At 36.4% G+C, this 19491-nt stretch overlaps 1 protein-coding gene across 1 annotated transcript in view; it reads left to right on the forward strand.

Annotated features, from left to right (window-relative positions):
• The first annotated feature begins 315 nt into the window (after positions 1-315).
• Positions 316-19491, forward strand: part of MOSPD2 (motile sperm domain containing 2) — a 34266-nt gene continuing 15090 nt past the window's right edge. The window contains exons 1-7 of the mRNA XM_084282578.1: positions 316-376; positions 8237-8392; positions 9126-9212; positions 11651-11805; positions 15188-15248; positions 16498-16536; positions 17496-17620. Coding sequence (XP_084138704.1) covers positions 8347-8392; positions 9126-9212; positions 11651-11805; positions 15188-15248; positions 16498-16536; positions 17496-17620 — 513 coding nt within the window. The 5' untranslated portion in view covers positions 316-376; positions 8237-8346. The remainder of the gene's footprint in view (positions 377-8236; positions 8393-9125; positions 9213-11650; positions 11806-15187; positions 15249-16497; positions 16537-17495; positions 17621-19491) is intronic.

Below are 19491 nucleotides of genomic sequence, written 5' to 3' on the forward strand. Positions count from 1 at the left end.
GGGGCGTGGCCTCATCTCGCACGCCCCGCCCCTTTCCCCTCGTCGCCCCGCCCCTCCCGCGGGGTCACGCGGCGCGCGGCCCCGCCCCTCCCCATTCCTTCCTGCCCCCCGGAGCATGGCTGACGTGAGTGGGCTCGCGCCGCTACCCCCCCCCCCCCAACTCCCCCCCTCCCTTCCCCCGCGGCGGGCGGTTGGCGACCGTTGGGGGCGGTTGGGGGGCGCCGCGGGCCCTCCTCACGTCCCCCCCTCTTTGTCTCTTCTCTTTCTCTTTCTCTCTCTTTTCTCCCCCTTTTTGTCGTTCGCCCTCAGCAGCGCCGGGACAAGGCGGCGCTGGTCAGCGAGACGAGGCGGCGCTTCGAGGCCGAGTACCTGCCAGGTGAGCCCCGGCCGCGCCGTGCCCCGAGCCTCAGGGGGGTTTCTCCTCCGCGGTGGCTTCGCCCTTGCTGCTGGTGGTGCTGGGCTCGGCGCTTGGCGGCCCTAGGGGAGAGACGCCCTGCCCTCCGCCGGCCTGCGTGGGGCAGGAGCTGGTTTCCCGGAGCATCTCGAGCCTTCGCTTCGTGCTGGTCCGGATTAAAGCTGCGCTGCCAGCTTCGGAAGCGTGTGGGCTGCGGAATGAAGGGCAGGGGGAGCCCCCGGGGAGAGGGGAGCCAGGGAAGGCTGCGGGGCTTTTCGCTCGATCCGAAGCTGATTTGCATTGCTTAGGGTTGGAGGCTGTACAGCAGGTCGGGCAGTCTGCTGACAGCCGCAGGAAGCACGACGTTTTGCTATGGCTGTGTGAAGGCTCTCCCTTACAAACATTCTCCTCCCCAATTTTGAATGCAAATACAGCAAGAGCCCAGTAGCGTAGGAGTTGCATTCATCTCCTGTAAGTCCAAATCCTGCAAACACACGCTTTGCATTGATGTACCTGATCAGGACTATTAAAGTTTCTTACCACTTCTTCATAAGGCTTCCGCACCTCTGTAACTTCTCTATGATCAGCACTTAAAGCACTTATCTTTATAAATTCTGGGGGATCTTGAATCTGGTATGACTTTGTTTCACATGTTTGCCCTTCTAGTAGTCATAAAGAAATTACTTTGGTCCATGTTTAGCCATGGCGTGTATTTCTAGCATAACAATACAATTATTAGAATAATGTCTTGAAGGGAAGAGAAAGGTTTATCTTACATTTTGATTTGTGAATGAAGTTCTTCAGCAGCCTTGAAACTCAGGAGAGCGAAGAATCTTCAACTATAAATTCTTTTGGCTGCTAATGTTTTCAATTAATGTGTTGTTTTCCTATGATAGATGTATCTATTATCCTAGAGCTACACTTGCTGTTCAAAAACGAACCCCCCCCCAAAAAAAAAAAAAACCTACTTAGCTTTAAACTGCTTTGCGACCAGTTGCTGCTCAAAGACAGTATTACCTTTTCACTTGAACTATCCATTAGAATCCTGTAACTCTGCAAACTACTTTAGTTGTAATGAAGCTGCCGTTGGGCTGGTTGTCATAGTCTCTAAAATAATTCAACACTGTTGCAAGGTGAGCTCTAATCCTGCCTGCAGTATTTGGAACACACACTTTCTCAATAAGCTCCCTTTTTTGGTTGTGGTTTAGGGCTCTCAGCCCTTTCGAGAAAATCGGATTAGGGATTTTTTTGAGTTTACGTTCTTAAGTCCCTCCCTTAAATTTAGAAATGCCACAAGCAAATTAATGTTGTCCCATCCAGTTTGAGTGTGAAAAACACAAAAGTTTTTGTGTGACTGTGGTCCTTCTGCCTTTACTGCATATATTCTAAAATGTATTCTTCTATCCTTTCTTATTTGAAAAGGGATGCAAAGGGGCACAGATACAGACACCCCCAAACCTGTGACTTCTTAAGTTGTAAAGGTACAGATGATTGCTTCATATTCAGCAAGTTTAGTCTGCTTGAAAAAGTAAGGTCACTGTCAAGGTACATTGGGAAACTGATGCTTTCATAGAAAGTTCGGTGTGGTTGTAGAATTGTCAGCCACCACAGAATGATCCTAATTCCACTTACAAGTGGGATGTAAGTGGTAATAGTTGAATAAAACTTACAGGCAGATTTTATTTCTGGGGAGTTGCAGCTGCTGCTGTTTTATTTTCCATCTGAAGAAAACAGTGGTAGTGATTATTCTAGACAGTAAGGGTTTGTGTTAAAATGTCAGAGTCACTTTGTGGAACTCACAGTTACTGGATTTCCTCCCCCCATGCAGGATGATTTGCTAATGGCCACATACGCTGTGTGGTCCTGCAGTAGTGTTTATTTTTGTTGTGAAATGAAAACATAAAGGTTCTTTGGAAATCTTTATTTTGGTTGAAATTTATTGGCAGAATACAATGTTTTAGATTAAAGCAGAATATGTTAAAATATCTTAAATCATATCTGACTGAGAAAAGTCTCATGTTAAACTTCCACATTTAATACTGCATGTCAGAATGTCTCAGGTAGAAGTTATAATCAAATTATATGCTACAGTCTTGACAATTTTCAAGGTAAAATGGGGACAGTCATTTTCATATAAAAGCACTAGAAATCTGTTTCTGAATTAAATGGCTGTTTCTTTTATGTGACTAAGTCAAAGAATGGCTTTAATAGTTAGATACAATTTGGGAAGTAGTGTTGGAGAACTCTACTGGTTCATTTCCCTGAAGTTTGCATGAGAATTTTCTTGCTGAAGTTGAACTCACGTGGCCCTGGCGGGGCTTTAGAAGGAAAACTTAGCTATTGTGAGATCTTACCATAAATCACTGTTTCACAGATAACTGTTATCTTGTGTGTTTTTTTCCCCTTCACAGTAAATTTTCAAGCTTTATTTGGAAGACAAAACTTCAGTGCTTGTGAAGAATGTATATCCCTAGTAATTAAAACTCTTCCTTTTCAGTATTGGACGCATGCCTTTGAGAAGTATCCTCTTAGTTCTGTCTGATGTGGTAGGTGGACAGCACATTGTCCCGGCAGTTTGGTGCCTGATTTCTGTTTGGATTCTTTGTGAGGGCTGGTGATGTAAGTGGTCTGTGTGGTGACAGGAACGACGAAAACAAAAGATTATTTTCCAGTACTGACTGGTACTACCAATATTTTCTAACAATCAGTCTTTTCTCATCCATTGGTGGATTTCGCTCATTAGAATATTTCTGAAACTAGGTTTTATTCCTGGACTGTTAACATGAAAATCAACATTTTCATGTTGCAAAAGAATTCATTTATAGTTCTTGGTGGATTTTAGATTTTAGAAATCTTAGTAGGTTTTCCAATTCAAGAAGTCTGTTTTCCATGCTTTCTTTTGCACGTTTACCTTTCTTGTCTGTACTCCTTGTTCTTCCTCATTTGCATCCTCTTGCATTTTCCTTCAGGGAAAGCTTAATTTTCACACAAAAAAACACTTTGCAAGAGAGGTTTCCCACAGCAATTTACAGATTAAATTTCATCATGACTTCAAGCCAGTGGCAAAATGTGATTTATTAACTATATGGGACAATTGCGAATATGGTTTTAGACATCTGGGACATCCCCAAGAAAGTATAGTGATATGACTGTCATAGGAAACTCTTAAGGTAATGTTTTGAATAGCTGCTTTTCTGTGCTTATGCTATGAAAAATCTGTTTGTTTTTTTTTTTTTTTTTTTTTTCAGATTCATGGCTTTAAGGCTGAGAAGCTTTGTGAGGATAAGATAGTAAACATGTATGGATAGGATAGCAAACATACTTTTACAGAAAGCTATGTGATACTAATGCTTGCCCTTTCACTTCAAAGTAGCTTTTATCATCACCAATAGTATGTTTTTGCTGAAAGCTTAAATTTATTACCTCTTGTTGGAGGCAGATATTTTATTTGTATCTTGCAGTTCTATTTCTATTGAAACAACTCCTTACTGGATGGAAATGGTTTTGTTTTCTTCCTCCCAGTCTGTGTATGGCTACTGACATTCCTAAATTGCTTTCAGCCCTGTCAATTTCCTTGCTTAACAATTGAAGGCACTTATCTAAGTGGTTATAAGTGGCCATCTTGACATGTTAGAAGTCAACAGTCAATTACAGTGGGTTTCCTCTTTCTATGGCTGGAGGAGTAATTATAACTGTTTCAGACTCAAGACTTCTTGACTGACATATCTTTTAGAAAAACATTAGTTAAACTGAAAGGTCTTGTTTAATGGGAAGTTTTACATGATCTGATAAGTTGCTTGTTCCGATTCTTTTGTACAATAAAGTACTTTTTAAGTTATTCTTACTATTTGGAGGCATGTAGGTTGCTATTCCTACTTCTTACACACACACACAGAAAGGACATCTCCATTTGTGAATCAGAGAATTTCATGAATTCTTCCAGAACAAGTGTTGCAGTGAAACTCACATTTGTTTAGTTTTGCATGAGTGTAGAGTTTGTTTTAGAGTTGTTCTTTTTTTGGTATAGAATCTACTGTCTTGAAAGATGGTAGCTGAGCCATGGTTTTCACCTAAAGTATCTTAGCTTAAAGACAACTACTACTAATGGGGCAGAATGTGTCCATAACAAATAACTCCTCACTCAGACAAGAAGAAAGGAAGCTGATTAATAGGAAGAAGTGGTTCCTGAACTTTTTTTGTCTTCTAGTCTTTTCTCCCTTTATCCCACATGTCCAATGAGAAGATGGAAGTAACTTGGAAGTAGTTATCTTCTTGTTCTTTCAAATTTTTCTTCAAATTTTTCAAGGTTTATTATCTGTGAGGAGGAAGAGAGTTAGTTTTGAACTCTTCTCCTTGCTGTTGTGACTGTTATTCCCTCAGATGTAATGTAGAAATTTTTTTTAATATCTGGCTAATTTGCATAACTAAGCACTGTATGCTCTTTCTTTTTTGGATCTGAGTCTTGATTAGTTTCTACACAGCCTGTCAGTTCAACAGAAGAGTCTTGCATCATCCCAGCTGTGTGTCTTTTACTGGTAGTGGCACTCCTCTGGATGAACAATAGGGCATGAATATCTTGAGCTGAAGGATGAACCAGGCTTCCAAGCTTTTGGGCAGTTATCTTACCTATGCAATGTGTCACAAAAACCTAGTACTGCAGTTCCATTTGCAGCTTTTGCTTACTCTTTCTGAACAGGAGTCGCTGTGAATGCTGTTTCTGGTATTTTAATCTCAGAGCAGATGGGGAGTGTTCTGAGTACCTTGGAAAGTGTTGGTTATGAACTAAATGATAGAGATGCCCGTCTCCCTCAGCAAATGATGACTGAACTCAGTGTCTTAGCATCATCAACTATTGTGCAGGCTGTTTAAAATATATGTTGAGAACTAGAAAGGTCTATTTTTCTTTTAACTAATTCTGTTAGAAAACTCTAGAAATTCCTAATAATCCAGTAGGTTCAGTTAAATGTTGCAAGAGTAACTTCAATTGAGAAGCTTTCTGATTCTTTTACAGCATTGTTTGAAAATAAGTTTCCAAATGTCTGTAGAGTTATTGGCAGTGCATGGATTTGAAGAGGAATTCCTCCTTTAAATTGACATGCTTTCAGTAACTTCGGTATTGGAAGGACTGCAGCAATCTCTTCTCAATATTTTATGTGTGTAAGATACAATTGTATTTCGGGTTTACAGTCTCATTCTAAATTTTATTTATTTTGTAGCAAGAGTTGGATAAATCAGGTAAGGTTAAAATAGTAATCAGCACTCGTTGTTCTATCAGTCTTACTGAGCTTACCTGATTGAAATTCTTCAAGTGCATGTGGAAGCAGAATTTGACTAGTTTGACATGTTTGAGTGCTGCATATACATAAATTTAGATTGTCACTTTGTAGAGAGCTTAGTTGCTGAAGGAGGGGTGGGAATGCATTTTTCTGCTTTCCTTACCTCTCAACCCAGCTTGCTTTACATTGTGGTGTAGAAAGTCAGTTTTAAATGTTTTCTCCATTTCTTTTTCATTTTTGTAAAAACATTAACTTAAAATTCTATTTTTCAATATTATCGAAGTTCACAGTTTGAGGAAAAAATTGTCACTGGGCCAGAAATATGTATTGAAATATGTTTCACATAACACATGGACATTTTCAAAACTACCCAGATCATAAATCACTGTAGGAATAATCAAATTTGAAATGAGCAATTGAGACTTTACAGAACTTAATGCTCAAAATCTTTGCACAGTGTTCCAGCTGTGCTTGACCACAACACTGAAAAGCGTTTCAGTCTTTTGTGTGCTGGATGTTCAGACCTGAACTTAGTCAGACTATAGGGAATAAGTTGTCTGGTGTGATCATAGAAATGATCAGAGAAGGAACTGGAAGAGCAAGAGAGTTTTTAGTGGGTGAGAGGCTAGTGGGCAAGAGGAACAAGAAGGGATATGTTAGAATCATAGAATATCCCAAGTTGGAAGGGACCCATAAGGATCATCAAGTCCAACTCCTGGCACCGCACACGTCTGCCCAAAAGTTTAGACCACGTGACTAAGCGCACAGTCCAATCACTTCTTAAATTCAGACAGGCTTGGTGCAGTGACTAGTTCCCTGGGGAGCCTGTTCCAGCGTGCAACCACCCTCCTCTCGGTGAAGAACCTCTTCCTTATGTCCAGCCTAAACTTCCCTTGCCACAGCTTAACACCGTTCCTGCGGGTCCTATCACTGGTGTTTACAGAGAATAGGTCACCTGCCTCTCCACTCCCCCTCACGAGGAAGTTGTAGACTCTGATGAGGTCCCCCCTCAGCCTCCTCTTCTCCAGGCTGAACAGGCCCAGTGCCCTCAGCTGTTCCTCAGACATCTTCCCCTCTAGGCCCTTCACCATCTTTGTCGCCCTCCTCCGGACACTTTCCAACTGTTTAATGTCCTCCTTGTACTGTGGTGCCCAGAATTGCACACAGTACTTGAGGTGAGGCTGCACCAGCACAGAGTAGAGTGGTTCTTGCATTTAAATCGAATTTGTGTTGTACAAAACAGTATAAACTAAAATATCAGTAAAATAGGTCAAGTCTTTACATGTAAACTAGTAAAACTAAAAATATTACAATTTAATGGTGTGTTGGTTTTTTTTTAACATTTTGTGCAGTGTTAGGGTCTAAGTGAAATAGGCATCACTAAACCATCCACTAACAGTTATAAATACTTAATTTTCATTGTGATGGCCCTCCCTGAAAGCATTTACATTGAATTTCTTGCTGCTGAGAGAGAAGTGGTTGTTCCAGTATGTGAAAATTAACAGTATTTTAAGAAAGGTCTTAAATTTTCTCAATCAAACCATGAAGGGGTCAAGACACTAACCAGTTTAAGTGAATAATTAAAAAAAAAAAAAAAAGGTTATTTTTTTGGTGGTTGGCAGAGGTACGTATCAGTGTCTGTTGCTTTCAGAAGCCTGTTTCTTGATTTACATTCCAGTGATGCAGATTGTTCAGAGAAAGGGGAACACTGATCTATAAACTGAGCTGTCCTTTAAGCATGTTTACAATAAAATTGGGTTCACTTAGGCTTTTGTATTTTACAAACCTCCCTGTTTAAAGAAACAAACACCTGACAAAACAACAACAACAAAAAAAGCTATTTATTAATAATAAAGCAAAAAGTAGCAATAACTCCTGTTTCATCATAAGTACTTCCTAAGGTGTATTAACCTGTTGTCTTCTTAACATGATGTATGAGGCTTGGGGGATTTGTACTATTCCAGAGTAGCACATAATTTGTGTTCAGTAAGGTAACAATCTATAACAAGTATAGATTTTTAAATGAAAATCTATAATTTCCTTTTTAAATGAAATAATTGTTGAATGCAATGATAATGTAATGATATTTAAAGCACAATTAAAACTAGTGTGCACACTTTGTGTGCTAGTAATTTTTATACCACACTTTGTGGTCTGTCATGCTGATGCCTAGAGAGCTCAAGCTTGAGTTACTAATTCTTAATACATATGCATCTGTTAGTACGCAGATTCTTAGACTACACACCTTTTTGTGTTAACTACAAAAAACTGTTTTTGTCTATGGAAAATTATACCTACCCACCCCTCAACACACACACCTTGATTTCTAATGTGTTTTTTTTTTTATATTACTCTTTCTAGTGAGAGTAATACAGTAGTGTTTGTAGTATCTTCACAGTAGATAGTTGTCATGGGTTAGAAAATTAATTGAAAATTTTTGTCTCCTTAAGTATGAGACTGCAAAAGAAATCCTATACATTTAGTAAATGCCTGTTGAAACTTGACAAATCTTTTTCTATTTTCATTGCAAATGCTATGTTCTTACAATAATACATTTATTTGCTAGATAAATCAGATAAATATGATTCCAGAGATGTGGAAAGACTTCAGCAAGATGACAAATGGGTTGAAAATTACCTGATTTGGCGTCAAGATGTTGTGGATGATACATTAAAGATGATTGATCAAAGCTTTCAGTGGAGGAAAGAATATACTGTTAATGGTAAGCTATGTTATGTAATTCTTGTGGTGGTGAATGTTGCTTTCCTGTTGAACTACATCTAACCTCCATGCTTAATTTCATTACATTTCTTGCTCTCAAAGGTTGTGAAAACACCACAGAGTACTTAGCAAGAACTTTTCTACTCAATTAAAAAAAATAAAATAAAAAATTGCTTCTTATATAAACCAGTACTGTAACATTGTACTTCTAATTACAAGGTTGTTTAAGGGAAAGAAGGGAAAATAGCTCTCTCTTGTTTTGTGTTTGTGTGCTAAAATGGGGTCCTAATAAATAAATGAAAATCGTATCTCTTATGTTGTGATACAAGTTTATCACACTAGCATTGGCCTGCCAGGTAGAATAAATTATTTTTTTTTTCTGAGTGTTTTGAAGATGAACTTCATCTACAAGACTTCATAATCTGAATTAAGAAAGGATAGAGCAAGAAGGGCTGTAGATCAGAACAAAAAACACTTGCAGCATATTTTTTTTCCCTCAGAATTTTATTTTTTTTGTCTTCCTAAACAGATCCAATCATACAGCCTGAGAAGAAGATAATAAAATTCTCAAATGAGCTCAATTTTTGCATTAATTTCCAAAATGATTTGGGAGGTGGTCTATGAAAACATTTTTATATTTTGTTGTTATTCTTCTGTGTTCTTAGTGACTTTTGTTAAGTTGAAATGTGATTATTAATGTGATGGCTGAAATATTTTTTCCTTTGGCTTTGCAGACTTGACCGAATCTGTCCTTCCAAAAGCATTACTTGAAAATGGCGCACTCTTTCTGCATGGATATGATAAAGAAGGCTATAAATTATGTAAGTTATGCAAAACATAATATTCAGTCATCCGTCATTACTTTTTGTTTCCAGCATTTCAGTAGCATCTGTTTTGAAAAATAAATGTTTTAAAAATAAAAATATGTATGTATTAGCAACTGCCTGTATTCTGAGAAGTTGGTAATGTCTATTATCTCTTTGGATCGCAGAAATTTATAATTAATTTCATCATCAATTTTAAAAAATCATAAACCTTTAAGTGTAATTGTCAGTGGGTTTTCTATCTTTCCTGTTGAAGTGCATTATTTCTTTATCTACTATGTTGAATATATACATAGAAGAAATGCTGATTATTGCAGTGCATTGACACTGCTTTTCTAGCAGCCCACATTCTTACATACTTGCAGGGGTTCACTGGTTTTTGTTTTGTTTTCTTATGACATTGGCATGTTCAGTAATAGTGTGAGCAGCTGAAAATTGGTGGAGAATGAACTCCCAAACCATGTGATTAACATAGCAATAAGGAGTAAGACTTGTAGAGAAGCAGTAAATATTTCCTGAAGTACTCTTGGGTTTGAGTGGGTAGTAGATGAGCAGTATTATTTTCTATAAATTAATTTGGTATAACATTTGACAAAAATAACCTTAAAACCTGTAAAACCAAAGAGTCTTTTAAAACAAATGACCCGATAGACTATCCAGGCAATAATCTTGAATGATGGGGAGTGGGGAAAGGGGAAAACCGTCTGCAAAAAAAAAACAGTCTGCAATTGTACTTTCCTTCTTTTACCAAGGCCAGATTGTACCTCCAGAAATGCATTAACAATCCAGTCTCTTACAGAAATGACTGTTTTAAACACTAATATGCTAGTTTTCCAATAAAATCATGACCAGAAAAATACAGCTTATATTCCCTGGCTGTATTTTGTCAAATTGTCCCTTTTCTTACTACTGTAAGATATAAGTGCTTTATGAAAAGTTGATGCATTTTTATGCTTCATGATTTTCCTATCACCTGCAAGGTAAGTAATCAAGGCTAAGTGGTGATTAGATATTTTTATAGCATAAAAATATATCATTTTTACAGATATATATTTTATTTATAAAGCTAAACATGATTATGCTGTGGTTCAATTTGATGAGATTGAAGAGGGTGGGGAAGTGAAGTAGGAAGACATGATACTTTTTTGCATTGGTAGTCAGAATACTTCAGTTGCGTTATAGGAATGTGCAAGTCAGGTGGCTGAATAAATATTTCTGATTTTATTGTCACTGAATGATAACCAATATCTCAATTTCCCATCCCTAAAGTGTTTCTTCTGTGAATATTACTGGGTTAGAATATCTCAGTATGCAAATGAGATTGTGTTGTAGTTAAGAGTTACTGGTTAGTGAGCTTTTGAGAAATATTTCTTGGGCCACACACTCCATTTTAACTACTATGTGAAATAGACCTTTTAAGCTATAAAGAATTGTTTGCTTTCAAAAGAGTCCTGTGTTCAAGTAGGATATCTTTCTGAAATTCTGCATTTACAGAATCCAGTTAATATGCTGCAGTTAAAAATAAATAGATAAATAAAAAGCCTGTCTCTACACAAGCTATAAAGCTTGGAAAACTTCCACTGAATTCACAGAATGAGCTTGTGATAAGGAAGTAAAAGATGGGGGGGAAAAAATCATGATTTTAAGTAAAACTTCCTGACATTTCAAGGAGAAAAATATTAGCGCATCTACTGCTATTTTCGTGTCTTGTCTATTTTTTCCTGGTGTAGATGTACCACAAATGAAGGCAGCTCTTGATGTTGGGCCCCTGAATAATTCTTTTATCACTTAATTGTATAGTCAGTCATTTGGTTGCAGGCATTTTTATGAAGTCTTACTTTGAAATCCACTACTTACATGAGAAACTTGTCTCTGTGACTCATTTCTTATTCCAGAAGGATATATATCAGGCTTTCATATAAGTAATGTTGTTCATCTTCTGAACTTCTTAGTTTTATTTTAGGAAGGTCTGTTGCTTTTTATATAATTCATAATAACTTGTGTATAAATAGTTTTTTTCAGGACATGACAACTACAAGACCATAGAAAATTTAAGCAGATAAAAGTGTAAATGTCAAAACGACAACAGTCTTCAAAACACAATATCTGAGGACTGCATGCATTTAATTTGAAATTATTGAATAAGTAGTAGGAGTCTTTAAATACATTAAAAGTATTTTTCTTCTGTACGGTCCCTTATCTGTAACATTTTCAATTTAAAAAAAAATGTGCAAAAAAGAGCAAAAGAAAAGGAAAAAAGTATCCAATTGTTCTGACTGTTCAGTGTGACCATAAAATCAATAAAGATGTAGAATACAAACAAAGAGGGATTGGTAAATTTCACAGTGCATCCTGTATGGTTATGAAAATGTTTCCTGTTAATTCACATCTGTTGTTTCAACTTCTGTGTGTTTTTCTTCCTTTATTCTCCCAAGTTTGGTTTAGAGTGAAACTTCATGTAAGAGATCAAAAACAGCAACTTGAGAAAAAGAAATTGGTAGCTTTTTGGCTAGAACATTATGCCAAGAGAGATCATGGAAAGCCCTTAACAGTGGTATTTGACATGGCTGAAACTGGAATCAGTCACATAGTAAGTATATTTATTTTTTCTGATTGCTTTCTGAATTATTTAATCTAAGTCCCCATCTCCCCAGAAGAGGATTCTTGTGCAATCATTTAAACTAAAATAACAGTTAACAGCAGTGTTATGTAGGGGTTGTTCCCAAGACATAAACAGTTTCAGAAATCCATTGTTACATATTAAACAGTTTTTCAGTCTTGTAGAACACACTGAAAACTTCCTTTTAATGTGTTAAGTGATGGAGCCAAATGGATGGAGCCAACTATATAGTAGTTGCTCACAAGCTTAGTTTGTCAGTTGTTACAGATGATGATAGTGGAACTTACTGCCTTTTGGGTACTTAAAAATTAAGTTGAGGCCTCTTATTGTTAATATAGTTGCTTCCTCTTCCTCAACAGTTCAAAATTCACTGTTGTCTTTTCTTTCAACAAATCAAAGTTTGTCAAGAGCAAAGGATGGAAAAATGGGGTAATGGTGAAGTATTGAGACCTAAGCTGAGATCTATGAGAATGATGATGTGTTTTGAAAAGTCAGCATGTTCAGTTGACAATTCTGATCCTGTTCCTGTCGCTCCATCCTGCATGCCGTGTATGTTCCCCCATACGTTTAAATGGCGTGTTTCTGAAGATCCTGCATGCATCTTCACTTACTGAATTTTCTTGTGAAGTTAGCTTGATGCGTAAGAGCAATTTATCAAGTAGGCATTGCTATTTTACTCATCTTCACAAATGCAGCCCAAGTCTGTTTTTTTTTGTGATCCATGTTAGATACGAGTCTGCTTCTGTGCAGCTTTATTAGCAGTTGTGAATGCAAGCTGAATGAGACACCACTACAATTAGTAAAACTGATTAGTAATGGCATAGAATGAAGCGATGGGTCTGTTCGAACTTAGAAATGATAACATTTAGGAAACAAAAATGTGTTTTTCAATTTATATAGATTTAGGAGGGAATGTATGTTGTACCTCTTACTTCAGGTCTGTTTTTTATTTGTTTGTTCTAACCTGTTAGTATCTTTATATGGAAAGCATAAATACATATCCATAGTTTGTTGCGGGCATCTTATTTAAGAATTTATTTGCAGAAACTTGTTTAGAGGAATAGAACATTGTCACTGCCTACATCTTTACCAATCCTTAAGTTATCCCTGAAATCGGGATATTTGGGGGGGCAAGGGGATGTAGGAGAGGAAGGGATGTTAGATGAGTAAATATCTGCAGAGTTCTGTGGATCATTCTCTTCAGCTGAATTGAGCAGAGAAATCCATTTTTAGAATTCGCTTTCAGGAGCAGGATCTAAACTGTTTAAGACTGTAAGGCACAGCTCTTGCCTATCATCAGACTGACTCTATAGATACCCAATAATTAGAAATCACAGTGACTAGGTAAAATCATTGGATTTTTCATTTACATAATGCCATTCTATCATTTTATAAGAATGGCTAGAACACGTCATCTTACATTTTTGTTTATATGGTGGAAATGCCTTTTAAAAATGAGCGAACCCCAGTGTTGCGTTAGGATCTTGCAGCCATGCAATACAGGGCTGTAAGCTTTTGAGAAGACATTTTTACAAATAAGTGTGGGCCAATCCTAACTTACAAAACTGAATTGGGGTTCTTAACTTTTAGTTGAGAGCTGTCTATCTATTATCTTAAGCTAATACTGAAGCAATGGTTTTTATATAATAAAAATGAAAGACTAGAATATAATTGCCTTTATGGTTGAAAACAAACAAACAAAAAACCACGCTAGATTTCTTTTTTTTTAATTTGTGGAATATATCCTGAAGCAACTTGTTTCCATTTTGTTTGAGGCTCCCAGAGACATTCTCTGCAAGTGCTGTTCATAAGTCTTACATTGCACAGTCTCATTTTGCTAGAAGTATTTTTATTTTTTTTTTATGGCTGTTTGTAGCCATGTAGAGTAACTGATAAAAGTTATCCTAAAAGAACTTGCGGTTTTGAGTTCTTTTCCAGAGCATGTTTCGTTTGTTCCATTGTTAATATTGTCTCATCTGCTATGTCAGCTTCTCTCATTGGTATGCAGTCAGATAATTCTGATAGTTCATGCCTTGTTGAGGCATTTCAGGTAACTATAATTAATGCAGTCATTGAATGGTCTGCTCAAATCTAAGCTCTTATTTGACTTTCATCAAAATAATGGATTCGGCCTCCTTATATCTGATAGTGTTGCTTTTGGCTAGACAGAAGAAATAAGATCAGTGTGCTTGCTAATGCACAGGAGATGCTAATCATTACTTGAAAATCTATCACTGTTTATACTGTTAAGTAGGAGATACTGTTTTGGTACAAGCAACTGCGAGTTGAGATAAATTCTTCTGCAAAATGCTATCTCTTTCCTCTAAAGATATCCAAGCTTTCAGTTAGTTGATAATTAGTGAAGCTCCTAACGAAGCTTTCAGGTCTTGGGTAATCCTGTTCATACAGCTTTTCTTTATCAGTTTATTAGCAATGTAGTAATAGTGTGTTTACATCACTTTAGGAGCCAGTTCCCCATAGCATCGTACTGTTCTTATGTGACAGGCATTGGGGGATCCTCTATCAGTAATATGTTTTGTCCTGCCTCTGAAAGCCTCCTTGTTAGGTAATCTTCTGTTAGAAGGGCTAAGGAAAATGAGTGCTTGTGGCAGGCTTCCCACCTAACCGAAGTAATTTATTGTGATAAGGTAACTCTTCCTGTATTTTCTATATCAGTTTCATAAAATGCCTTTTTTGCTTTTTATTGTGTAGTCCCATTACAGCAGGATTTTGCAGTGGAGACTCAGTTGTACTGTATTTGTCCTGCTGGTCATTGGATAGGAGTACCCCTACAGTGGGTGGTATCCAGGCAGTTTTGTTGGGTGCTGCCTCTGCCTATAATTTGTCAACATAGCACTAACTAAAGCCAACAACAAAAATTCTCTTAAATTTTCTTTTTCCTTCTGGTAGATTCTGAATGAAGTTATCTTGCATGCCTTTTGGTAGATGAGTTATTCAATTGAAATTTCAGTGTGTTTAAAACCTTATAAGTCAGCTAACAGTAATCTGTCATGTTCCCTAGAGTTAAAGCTTTATTTTTCTTTGTGTTTCCTGTACACCTTAAATTCTGTTGATATCAGTAGTTACTTTATTACCTAATTTATTGTGTTGATAATAAGTCTGTTAACTTCTGTTATATCATAAAGCTAAGCCTTTGTGACCACAATTCTGCAGCAATTTAATGAAATGAAAGGCATTATACAAATTTGGATAATGTTTGTAATGTCTTAAGATAAGAAATACAGATGATTACAAGATACTTGTCTTGTACTACTCAATAAGTGTTTTATCTTAACTGAGCTTATATTTTAATGTTTTGATTTACATTTTATTTACTTTATTTTTATTTTAGGACTTGGATTTTGTTCGGTTTATTGTCAACTGTTTTACAGATTATTATCCAAACTTTCTCAGTAAGTATTGCATATGAAGTACAGTAGACTTGTTTAACAGAAGCATTTAATAATATTGCAGATGATGGGGGAGACTTTTTTGAAGTCTTTTTGCATGCTCTTTATGTGGTTTTTAAAAATAAGTAGAAGGCTTGTCTTTGGAATTTAGTGTTCTGACTATAAGATTTGATTTTTAGATAAAGCCTAAGTGCATAGAAAGCTTTGACATTGTAGATTCAGGATATTTTTGCACTTTTAAGAATCAGCACAACTGTGAATATAAAGTTTGTTTATAATATATCCCAAATGAGCTGACTTTTCAAGACATATGAATAATTTGCTTTGTATTTACCAGTTTTCAATCCGCATGTTTTTGTGGATTGAAAATCAATATATATATCTACTAGAATTAAATTAGCCTTTTTTATCTTTCACTCTTTTATCTGGGGTGAAGCTTTGGAAACTTATATGACAATTGGTATCCTTTAAGAGTCTTTAGGGAACAAAAGAATACTGGCTATAGAAAGTCTTCAGTAGCCATAGTCTGATTCCTCAGAACAGGATTAAGGCATGTTGGTATGTGCATAGTTTTCTGCTAATTTTCTATGAATAGGTGAAAATTGAATCACTTTTGCCAGTTTGTTGTACGTGAGTGAAAGTGTCTGAATTTTGGAGCTCTGTATCAGCAATTACTTGAACTCTGAAATGAGATTTCAGTTTATTGACAAGTTTTGAACTTTGATCAAAGATTGAACTTAAATAGAAGTGCAGCAATGTTTTTGTTTTAATTTTGACATTTGAGAAAAATGTTTAGGGACATTTGAGTAAAGGCACTAACTTTTCAGGCTTCTTTCCTAAAACAAAACAAGAACAACAAAAAAATTAGAACAAGTGTAGATTTACAAAGACTATCTGCTTGGGAAAAAGAGGTGCTGAATATACCTGTTAATCTTCTTTCTTTTCCATTAAGCAGGTACTTTTCTAGATCAGGATAAATCCTTACCTTTCTCTGCCTTACTGGGGTAATTAGTTACTAGTAATATGTCAGAAAAGCAGTAAGCCAGAGAGATTTTGTAAACAGTTTCCACATAAATACTTATTGCCTTAGTATAGTAATAGAAATAGGCTTATACATGCTATAAACTAGATTCTTCTACAAGGAAGTAAGCATGGCAGTTTCAAAAAATGAAGTATTCCCTTTTTACATTACCATTATTGTTGTACTCCCTGTTAAACAGAAATACCTAACATTGTTTCCTTTTCTTTTCAGCAAAGATAGTGATCTTTGAAATGCCTTGGATAATGAATGGCAAGTAACTTTTTGGTTTGCTTTCTTAAGATCATGATGACTTTTTAAAGTTAGAGTGAACAAGAAGCATCTTTTATCTCTTTCTCTAGATACAGTTAAATGGTGGATTTGTTAAATGGTCATCTTTAAATCTGTTGATGTGTAGGCTGCCCATTGATGTTTTTCTCTCTAGTGTTGTATTTTGGGTTACCCTTTTAAATGGAGTAACATTGTCCTGTTACCTTTAAAACTTGGGAGACTTTGGTAAATAGTCTATTTCATGAATGTTTCCAACTGTAATTTTAAAAATTTGGATGAGTTCATGATTCAAGAATACTGTCATCAACATTGAACACTAACAACCAGCCAAAAACTATGTTGTACAATTTAAGGCAGATGCCTGCCTGACTCTGGACATGGCAATTGTTACATACGTGTATTCTGATGTATACTTTGTTATTTATCCTTAAGTATAATGTATATGATAAGCAGGTTATTCCAGTATCTATGCCACTTAAAATACATACCTTTATGGTAGCTGTATATTCTTCCTGTATAATTGTTTTACCACCACTAAAACAACTATGGTGTTTGAAAGCTCTAAACCAGAGTAATTTAAAGCAGCAAAATGTTTAAAATGTGTATATATAACTTTCTCAACCTCCCTCATACAGGTTTGGAAATACAGTTGCTTTACAGCTCTCCCCTGTACCACTGCAATCCCCCACTTCCTCCAGAACTCGGTAGTCTGTGATAGGTTTGCATTCTGCTATAGAAAAACATAGTCCGTAAAATGTTTTCTTTGTAAATAATATTTTTTTTCCTTTGCATCATGTTCCCACTTTATAACAGATTTTCAGAACAGGCCCATATTTTGGGGGCGTAGCTCACTTGCTTCATAAGGTCTACTGATACACTATGGAAAAAAAAACCTTCTTGACATCTTATGTATGCTTTTTTTTTTTGTTTCCATTATAAAGCTGCTTTTAAAATTGTGAAGGGCTGGCTTGGCCCGGATGCAATAAGCATGCTGAAGTTCACAAACAAGAGTGATGTACAGGAATACATCAGCGGAGAATATCTGCCACCTCACATGGGTGGAACTGTAAGTATATTATCACTTCATAATCCTTTTGTGATAGGTTGAGCCATGCTTATTTAAGTAACATACGTGATGTTGCAACTTGGCAGTTCTTGGATGTGAAATTTCTTGAGATTGTTCCGTTAAAATGATATTTTCTAAATCACATTAGTATAAAATGGATTATTTTTTATAAGAATTTGGTATCTTGTAGTCTTAAATGTAGAAATCAGTTTTGTGAATGATTTTAATCATTCATTTTCAAGTCCTAAGAAATTTAGTTTTCAGACCTTCAACAGCAAAAAATATCTATCCATTTTAAATGCCTTTTTCCACTTTTCTTTTCCCTTACCTGATGTATTAAAGAGGGATTGTGTTGGTTTATGATACAGGTTCTGCAAACAGAAAATAGATTCCATGGCCCTCTGAAAATTCATCCTGCTCCAAAGCTATGGTTTAGGAAAGAAAGTATTGCAATTATTTTTCCTTTGTTGTCCCTAGGGCTGCATTTTCTAAGACACTATAGAAGACTTTTTAAGAGGATGTTAGAGAGCATACTCCAAAGTATTTTTCAATCCAGTATTGCTTTGACAGAAGCTGGATCCTATTCTATTATGACCTAAATGGCAAAACAAAACAATGCTCTTGCACAACAAGCTTCATTTTTTGTAAAGCTGGTAAATAATTTTGCATAATTTTTGTAACAGAATCTGCAGAAAGGATATTTCTTTTCTTTAAAACTTTTGCAAACAGTTTATCTTAATGGAATAAACCCACTGTAGTAATCTTTACCTTTTTTTTTTTTTTTTCTTTTTTTCATTTTTACTTTTTCTCCTGAATGTTTTTGATGTTAAACAGTAACAATATGGAGAAAATGAAGATTCTGCTTCAGCCAAAGTAGGAGAAGCTTGTTCCTTAGTATTTAAGCTCAAAGCAGAGTGTTGGTAGCCAGAACATCATGCAAAACCATTTTGAGAATGTACATAGTGTTACTCTGTTTCTATTTAACTGAAAATAGCACGCTGTAAAAAGCACTTTTAAAATGACGCTCCTATCACAAAAACCTGAAAAGATCGTATCCTTCTCCATAGAAAATTGCTGCCTTAACTCCACAGTCTTGTGTAAGAACTTGCTTGTGTTAGAGAAAGTTGAAATCTCTGAACTTACATAGTGGACGCTGAGGGAAGGACCGATGTTGTCTTAACTGGCTTCAGTAAGGATTTGAACAACAATGGCTCTTCTGAGCCTAACTTCCAAGTTGTTGTTTTACTGTTGCAATAGCAGGGAAAGCTCTTCTTTTCACTCTTAGACCTCAGTATCTCCTGTCTGCTTTATACTGTTGTATCTGACAGCTAATTCCCTTTTCAAGAAGCTTGCTGCTTTGCTAAATATCATTTTGCATCCTTTATCCCCCTATATTGAGCACACAGAGTTAGTTTTCCTTCATCTCACCTTGGTCCTGAAAGCTCTCAGTGCTAGCTAGAGTGACCAAGCTGGCCCCATGTTGGCCAACCTGCTTAGCTGTGGTGCTAAGTTGTAGTGACAGTAATAAATTAGTAGTGCAGGAGTACATCTGTTTAACACGGACTCTTAAGTGTGTTTATTTCAGAAAAAAAAAAACATATCACTGCTTATTAAGTCCTATATTTTGAACCAGCAGATGTTTTGTCTAACTACTGAGTCTCTTTAGTATTTAAACACTTAATAGGTGTTCTGAACTTTTTACATCAGAACTGTCACCATCTGCAAGTGTTGTTAGCAAGTATTCAGTTAGTCTCCAGCGCTTTTTCTGAAAGTGTGTTTTCTCTTGATGTGATCGAGCTTGCCTTCTTCTGAGACAGCTAGAGTCTGAAGAGGAAGTACATCTACTAGTGCTAGTGTTGACAGGCCTGTGG

The sequence above is a fragment of the Netta rufina genome, assembly GCF_964035555.1.
Source record: "Netta rufina genome assembly, chromosome: 1".
Taxonomy (NCBI): Eukaryota; Metazoa; Chordata; class Aves; order Anseriformes; family Anatidae; genus Netta; species Netta rufina.